The sequence below is a fragment of the Saccostrea echinata genome, unplaced genomic scaffold (genome assembly GCF_033153115.1).
Source record: "Saccostrea echinata isolate AGI-Se365-2 ecotype Australia unplaced genomic scaffold, CSIRO_AGI_Sech_v1 ptg000024l, whole genome shotgun sequence".
NCBI lineage: Eukaryota > Metazoa > Mollusca > Bivalvia > Ostreida > Ostreidae > Saccostrea > Saccostrea echinata.
The window spans coordinates 1,663,090-1,672,302 of NW_026889773.1; the positions used below are offsets into that span (position 1 = coordinate 1,663,090).

The window sequence follows — 9,213 nt, forward strand, 5'->3', positions numbered from 1 at the left end:
ATATCCTAGCTGCAGAATCATAGCTCTCCTGGTATATTAAGCAATTAGAAAAAAAATCTTTGATTTTAGGCGACATTTTCTTTTTTGTCGCAAGTTCGAGTACTATTTTGATTCATCCCTTGCCTTAAATATGCAGTTGAAAGTTATTTCTCCATTGTATGATATAATCAGTTTATTTCTAAAACACAAAGCAAAACAGTGTTCTGGCTAAGGTTAAACAACTGGGGTTTTTTTTCTTTCATTATACCTATCAGTACTCTCGAAGCAAACAATGTAGATTTCAACAGAGCAGATTTGGGAAACCATCTTTCTTCGAATGATTTAATTTTGCTTAGGCACAACGTTTACAGAATCTTCTACAGAACCTAGTTCATTCATTACAATACATCTGTAACTAGAAAATGTATATTTAGCATCTAGAGTGAATTTTAAAGGAAAAGACAAAAATCTAGGCTCCCTTCGATTTATCTGGATATTGGACAATTCGTACACATAGTTGTTCGATTCCTTGTCGTTTCGTTTTGGTTTAGTCTCTCCTGATGAGTATCTCCCTATTTCTATTTCGTCTCTGTACCACGTGACAGTTGTTAAGGGATTGGCTAAAACGTCACACACCAATTCTACTTTGTCTGCTCTGTCACCAGCAAAAGAAGACAGAACCTTAAAATTTCCTTCGTTGAGCCTTATTTTTATTTTAACATCAGGCAAAACTGAAAAGAATTTTTAAAAAATTAATAAAATACTATAGAAAGTAAGCTTCGATACTAGGAAAATAAATCAATGAATATTATGAAAAATTATCAAGAGAAGTTAGAAACTAATTGTCATTTGTGAACACTGATAAAGGTACTTTCTACTACTAGCACTGATTGTGATACTCTCATTTTACATTGAAAGCTACTGCTAGTACTAATTTTGATACTTACATTTTACATTAAGAATAGTACTAGTACTGATTGTGATACTCACATTTTACATAGAGAGTTACTACTAGTTCTGATTGTGATACTCACATTTTACATTGAGAGGTACTACCAGTACTGATTGTGATACTCACATTTTACATTGAGAGGTACTACTAGTAGTGATTGTGATACTCACATTTTACATTGAGAGATACTACTAGTAGTGATTGTGATACTCACATTTTACATTGAGAGGTACTGCTAGTACTGAATGTGATACTCACATTTTACATTGAGAGGTACCACTAGTACCGATTGTGATACTCACATTTTACATTGAGAGGTACTGCTAGTACTGAATGTGATACTCACATTTTACATTGAGAGATACTACCAGTACTGATTGTGATACTCACATTTTACATTGAGAGGTACTACCAGTACTGATTGTGATACTCACATTTTACATTGAGAGGTACTACTAGTAGTGATTGTGATACTCACATTTTACATTGAGAGATACTACTAGTAGTGATTGCGATACTCACATTTAACATTGAGAGGTACCACTAGTACTGATTGTGATACTCACATTCTACATTGAAAGGTACTACTAGTACTGATTGTGATACTCACATTTTACATTGAGAGGTACCACTAGTACTGATTGTGATACTCACATTTTACATTGAGAGGTACCACTAGTACTGATTGTGATACTCACATTTTACATTGAGAGGTACTGCTAGTACTGAATGTGATACTCACATTTTACAGTAAGAGCTACTGCTAGTACTGATTGTGATACTCACATTTTACATTGAGAGCCACTCCTAGTACTGATTGTGATACTCACATTTTACATTGAGAGTTACTGCTAGTACTGATTGTGATACTCACATTTTACATTGAGAGCCACTCCTAGTACTGATTGTGATACTCACATTTTACATTGAGAGGTACTGCTAGTACTGATTGTGATACTCACATTTTACATTGAGAGTTACTGCTAGTACTGATTGTGATACTCACATTTTACATTGAGAGCCACTCCTAGTACTGATTGTGATACTCACATTTTACATTGAGAGTTACTGCTAGTACTGATTGTGATACTCACATTTTACATTGAGAGCCACTCCTAGTACTGATTGTGATACTCACATTTTACATTGAGAGGTACTGCTAGTACTGATTGTGATACTCACATTTTACATTGAGAGGTACTGCTAGTACTGATTGTGATACTCACATTTTACATTGAGAGTTACTGCTAGTACTGATTGTGATACTCACATTTTACATTGAGAGTTATGTTGTGTACAGCTGCTTTATTTTCCTTGTAATTATTTGTTGCTCGACATTGAAACTTTGTCGCGCAGAACCTTGACACATTCTGAATTCCAAGCATGTTACCCCGTATTCCAATATCTGAATAAAACATTTGTAACGTTTTAAATACAAATTATCTGTATGTTTTTTAACACGAGTTTTATTACAATGATACTAATTTGAGTTTGCTCCTAAAAAGAAAAGGAATCAGTCTATATGTATTTGAAATATATATTCAATTGTTATATAAGGAAATATCCCAATTTCTTAGTCGTACAGTATTATTTCTCTTGTAATTTCGCTCTAGTTATGTGCGAGATATTTCCTTTATAATAGATTTACTGATTTTAAAATCATTTGATAAACTATAAGACAATTATGCACCTTTTTTCATTCTTATGAAATCATAAATATTATGACACTTTTTGTATAATTTATGCTGGCATATCCCCCCCCCCCCCTACATGCAAGATAAATTATGTTAACATGCAACACAATTATGTAGACATGTGACTTATTTATGTCAACATGCAAAATAATCATGTTGACATACAGGCTAAAAATCTCTTTAGAGAATCTAATTTGAATGTTGGTAAACTTACTTACTAACGCCATTATAAGACATCATACAAGCAAGATGCAACAGAATTATGTTGACATGCTACGTATTTATGTTAACATGCGAGATAATTATGTAGACATGCAACTTATTTTTGTCAACATTTAACATAATTTTGTTAATATGCGAGTAAATTATGTCAATATGTGAAATATGTATGTACTATAAAATATGTATGTTAACATGCAACTTATTATCTTGGATGTTGACATAAATATCTTGCATGTTAAAATATAATTCGCATGTTGACATAAATAAGTCGCATGTTGACATAAGTTGCATGTTAACATAATTATCTTGCAACTTGACATAAATAAGCCGCATCTCTACATAACTATGTTGCATGTTAACATAAAGAAATCGCATAAGACATAAATCTTGCATGTTAACATAAATAAGTCGCATGTCAATATAACACGGTGTAGTACCTAAACGGTTGCTATCAGAAAAAAATGCGCGTACATTACTGCTATCTGAAAATTGTGCGGTTGCTATTGGAAAAAATGGACGAAATGGTAAGTATTTTTCTTCGCTGGCTCAATAAAATGGTCAATAATTCAATTATCAAAGTTTAGCTGCTTATTATTTCACCCTTACGGAACGTAACATACCTTTTAAAACTAACATGTATCTCTAATTTTTTATGAATAAAAGGATTGTTGATGTATAGAACGAAAAACTGTCGTAAGTCTCGGACACACTTACATGCACATAAGACATATATTTAATTAGCGTCAAAATGTTTAGATATTTGATAAAAATGAATCGACAGATCGGTGTATTTTTGTAAAACGTATTGATTATTTCATAGAATTACCCATTTCAAACGGTTTCTTAAAAACAAAAGCGTTTTCATGCGGAGAAACTTATGTTACGGCTACTATTAGACAACAACACCGGTTTCTATTGGAAATGTCTTAAGTTTTCAATTTTTCTTTAATACACGTCCTTAATTCACATCTATTATGCAATAGTTTAGAAAACTATATTTGAAATGTTCATTCTATATTCTTTTTAATAACTGACTTGTTTATATTACCTTGATTTCGATCCTATAACGATAAATTGATTTATTTCAATATCTCTATCTATGGTATGACTAATAATAATAGTAGTGTTTGTGAATACCCTGTACATTTATTAAGTATCCTGCACAAAATAAAATTGTTAGTCTTTAAATTATGTGCACCTTCCATTGAATTTATTAGATTTCACCTGAGTAACTACGCCAGATTCACAAATAAAGGATCGCTCATGTTTTTTTGTTTTATTTTTTGTTTTTGTTTTGTTTTTTTGGTTGGATATAAACTATAAACTTTTATTCAGTGAGTTGTGGTAATATAGTTTCTTTAGAATGGACTTGTCTCAAACACTTTTCAAAAATTGAAGGCCAGATCAGCAGCATCGGATCCTATGTGTAAGCAAGGCAACCGTAGATACACCATCCTTACAAGTTTCATCCAAGTGAGCGGCTCGCTCGAATAACAAACCTTATTATAGATGCTACTATATTATACATCCAGTTCAATAAACTACTTTTTTTAAATTCAATTTTTGATGTACGAGTACAGTATGGTCAAAGACTCCTAATGTCCAAAAAATATGTACATGTATTGAAAATAATAAAGTGGAATTGCACACAATTACCCCCCCCCCCCTTCTGTTTCGAAAAAGACTACGTTTGTCTGTAAATAATTGTAATGCCCTCTCCTTTAAATGTACATAATTATATATTACTTACTGGATAGAATATTAGCCTTTTTCCTGTTCGGATCTCCACCTATTCTAAGGGGGGGGGGGGGGGGGGTTTCAAAGCCCACTCAAAAGAGACAGAGAGAGAAATAGAAGTAAATATAAGAAAATTGAAAAGCAAACAAGTAGCTCAGTCTTCTCCATCTGAAAGACCTTCTTCTTTTGAGCGCCCCCCACCCCCGGGAGGGGGGGGGGTGATTGTCTCTTCTATCTGCATAAATTTAATAATCCAGAAAAATCATCCAAAAGGGGGAATCGGACATCCTCTCCATTCAAGATCCGATGGTTTGAATAATGCGTGTTAATTGTATTTTCTGATGCAACAGCGTACCAAAGCACTACCGTCAAAGGTTAAACTGAAAATTTACTAGATATTATTTAGGTCTAAGTATACATATAGGCTACAAAAATTTAAAAAGAAATAGTTTTCGAAAGCTTTCCAAAGCTTTTGAAGTACTGATGGAAAAGTTCTTTCATTTAATTTAAACTTACGTTTCCTTCGTATAGCTTTCTTTTTGATTTTGTACATGTATAGTGATGTTTTTCGAAGATCAGCTCTACTTGGCAGAACACAACAAATTCGAGTTAAGTTGATAAATGTCAATTGTACATGTAGACATTGTGTTCCATCTGCTCTTTGGATGTTTTAAATATATTTACTATGCCTGTGCAGCCATAAGATTTTTAATTTTCTCTTTCTTGATTGAAAAACAATTAAATTATATTTCAAATAGCAGCCGGTGCATTATATTCAGTTTATAGCCGGTGCCTACATACCAACATTTCTGATAGTAACCGTAACTTAAGAAGATCGTGTTTTGTCCAAAAATCTCTTTCAAAATACACTTTTTTATAAAAAAAATTTCATATCTACGAATTATTATAGATTGACACATCTTTACATACCAAAATGAACTCAAACTAACCTATAAATGATGAAAAAAGGCATGGAAACTTGGAGTATATTGACTTGCGAATGGGTACATGCTTCGGAAATTTTACTACATTTAAAGTTTTAGAAGGTTGTTCTACAAAATACATCTGGCATCATTTAAAGAAATCCCTTACTTGTTCCGTGCACAAGGATTTTTCTGAGTCTAAATCGATTTGGGGTCACTTTCTGACAATTTTACCTCTTGTTCCAAGTTTTCCCGACATATTTATTTCAGCTAGTAGCCGTAAAATTTACGAATAGAAACAATGAACGCTTTTTTGTTCTGATAGCAACCGTTTAGGTACTACACCGTGTATAATTCTGTTGCATCTTGCTCGTACGTAGTCGGCTAACGGCGTTAGTAAGTATGTTTACCAACATTCAAATTAGATTCTCTTAAGAGATTGATAACGTATATTTCAACATAATTATTATGTTTCCATGTTGACATACATGTTAACATAATTTATCTTGCACGTAGGGGGCCGAAATATGCCACCATAATAATTAATGTACCTCTTAATACTTCCTCCTGTTGATTTGTTACTTCCATAGCATACCACGTGACTGTAGGTTGTGGAATTCCGGTTGCATTACACCATAAACGAGTTGTGCCATATTCTAAAACGTTCACTTTGTCCCCACTATGAATTGGTATCTCAGGTTTTGCTGTTTCATTCAAAGTAGTGAAAAGGTTCCTTTAATTTTTTTGATTGGTCGTGTTATAGAATGTGAAAATTAACTACATGCATATATCTACCTATAAATATCATCACTTTATTTTTATGACAATTATTATTTATCAAATAAATAATTTCGTTATTACTAGTATTCTTTAAATTCGACATTCTTCGGCGTTAAAAAAAAAAAACACTTTTTGGAAGTAAAGATACGATTAGCAAATGAATAAAAAATAAATAAATAAATCAAACAATAATTTTATACAAGTAATCTGAAAATATTCATATCTGTTTACAAGCTGTTACCTTTTAATTTTAGGCGATAGTCACTAATGATGGCTTGAGTTTTTCTATTTATACACCGATATCGACCCTCGTCGGAAGATTTCAGATATCTAATTGATAAACTTCGATCTGTTGAAGTATCGTTTTTAACTCTAATCCGTGTATCTTGTGAAATCATGGTATTACCAATGAAAATCACTTCATTATCATCTTTCCTCCACAGAATCTATGTACGAAAACACGGAGTTACCATTATGAAAATACAAATGCTGTTTCTTTTTCCTAAATCTATCAATAATCTACATTTTTTGTCAATAAAGATTTACCACCCCGTTTTGTTTCTACATACAGATTTTACATACCTCTTCTCCTTTATTTATTTCACATCGAAATGGATTCACTAAATCCGACCCAGCTTCCTTTATTCTCAGTTCATACTCTACAAAAATGACCAATTTTAAACCGCATTAATGTACTTGTAGGGAAATTTAACTAATGTATGAAATATCGACAACAACAATAAGCATTTATTCTTGAGACCCATGGAAGTGTACTCTGTGATTCTACAGCATTCAAATAAAAATACAACACTCAACAAGAGAGGATAATCTGAACGTATATGAAAAGGATGATAAATGTGTACATAGAAATATGTATGATACAAGAGGGATGAAAATAAATACTATTGCCATCCACACTGTTTATACTAAACTTCAATTTAGGCCTAAATGTAGGGTAACATACCTCTGGATAACTGGGAATGATAAATGTGACAATTGAGAATAATCCAAAACGAGTATTTTAGAAATGTATTCATCACTCTGTGATCCAGATTCCACAGGAACAACACAGATCTGCCGTCTTCAGTGTAAAAACGTTCTAGTGTTATTGTAGCGTAATATCATTAGATTGGAATGTAACACTTCATATTGTAATTTCCTGTTAGGTCCACATACTGAGTATAAGTGTTTACCTCTTAAAACAGGGTTAAAAGCATCTCTCCTCTTATATAAAAGACCTATATAACTCCTTTCCTCTCCAAAGATATACAAAGTCAAGCAGATATTTCCTATGGAAATCTTGAAATAAAACAAAAGGACCATGGACCTATGGTCATCTACATGTATCAAAATTCAAAAGACGAGATCTACCTGAGTGTCATTTCCCAACATTTACAGAGTTCTATGTACTGCTCTGCTAAAGCTTATAGCTGATACATAATTTTGTACATATAGAACTTTTTATTCTTCTATGTTACCAAGTTGATTCTATAATCATAAGATGAATTTCTTACATTCCTTCATGTGACCTGAACCTTATCCAGATGAATTTGAATCATTGATTTGACGGCTTAATGAGTCTAAGCAAATTGTATGAAGTGTGAGCATATGATTTTTTTCCCCTTTTCTTATTTACACTAACTGAGTAACTCAAAGTAGACTCACACCCCCCCCCCCCCACCACCACCACCAAACACACACATTTACAATTAGGGACTGACAGTGACGTTTGTGTCCCCATGTCCAATATTATGAACTGTGTGTGTGAATGTGTGTGTGTGTGTGTGGAGGGGGGGGGGGGGGTGTAAACTTAACCTTTGGTCTTTCAATTATAAATCAATGGGGGTAATGATTTTGTAATAGACAGTATTGAAGAGAAATCCATACCATATAATTACGATTTTGTACCTTTATCTTTCGCCTTTTGGTCTCAACATCAATAGGGGCCTTTTATAAGGTAGAGAGAATTATCAACCTAAAATTCATTGAAAAAGCTCAGAGAAAATTTGAGTTATTATCAAGAAACCATTTTATACAATATCTGAATATGCGACCTTGTCCTTTGACCTATATTGACCTCAAAATCAGCCATGGTCCTCTTTAAGTTAGGAGTATTGATATAAAATTTTATTGGAAAAGCTAGTAACATTTTAGAGATTTCATCCGAGAACTAAAGCCTACCATTCATACATTGTACAATATGAGATTTTGTAACCTTAAACTTTCACTATACGCCTAAAATCAATGATTTTTCTTTTAAGTGAATCATCACCTAAAGTTTAATTGTGAGAGCTGAAAGAGAACTAACTTTAGCTTTCATCTGGAAATCATTGTATGCAACATATGGATTTCTGACCTTGCCATCTGACCTGAAAATCAAAAGGAGTCTTTTTTTTATGTATAAGGAATAAAAATTATGAAATAAAATTCCATTGCAAAAGCTAAAGGAGTTTTAGAGGCTTCATGTGGAAACTATAGTGTTTCAGACGGAAGGACGGATGGACAGATCTAAATTAATATCCCCCACTTTTAGCAACAACAAAAAAGTCACCAACAGATTCTACTTTGTATGAATGTAAAAATTTACTCTTCAGAAAACCTAACAGACAATTATGATAAGAACACGACTCTGTTACAGTCTTATGGACAAGACAGACAGCCATGCCAAAAACCTATGCGTTTCCTTTATACAAGGAGACATTCTTCCAAAATGTAATAAAAAGAAACTAGAAATACGAGGGTTGTCCCAGAAAAACGCGAATTTTTTAAATATTTCATGAACTACCTGACCAAATTATTCATTTTTGGCATAATGTTGGGAAATGATACCTTTATCATTTTGGCTTAATAAAATAAGGTATCAATGCCATATGCATTTATAAACAACATTTATCGGTGGTCGGCGCACGGCAATTTCTTGACTTTC

At 32.8% G+C, this 9,213-nt stretch overlaps 1 protein-coding gene across 1 annotated transcript; it reads right to left on the bottom strand.

The window, feature by feature from the left end:
• Positions 1-223: 223 nt before the first annotated feature.
• LOC133191802 (hemicentin-1-like) lies at positions 224-7,336 on the bottom strand. Its single transcript, XM_061327537.1, has 6 exons — positions 7,252-7,336; positions 6,870-6,946; positions 6,529-6,733; positions 6,059-6,211; positions 2,202-2,336; positions 224-710 (listed from the first exon to the last, which is right to left on the bottom strand). Exons 1-6 carry the CDS (start codon positions 7,322-7,324, stop codon positions 322-324), a joined length of 1,032 nt encoding a protein of 343 aa, XP_061183521.1. The 5' UTR covers positions 7,325-7,336; the 3' UTR covers positions 224-321.
• Positions 7,337-9,213: the final 1,877 nt, after the last annotated feature.

Bases quoted from the DNA above. Each gene is read 5' to 3' on its own strand.
- LOC133191802 (XM_061327537.1), bottom strand. From the start codon at position 7,324: ATGAATACATTTCTAAAATACTCGTTTTGGATTATTCTCAATTGTCAC. The intron at 6,734-6,869 runs GTATGTAAAATC...TTTCGTACATAG, and splicing joins AAATAAATAAAGGAGAAGAG to ATTCTGTGGAGGAAAGATGA. The intron at 6,212-6,528 runs GTAACAGCTTGT...TGAATGAAACAG, and splicing joins CTATCGCCTAAAATTAAAAG to CAAAACCTGAGATACCAATT.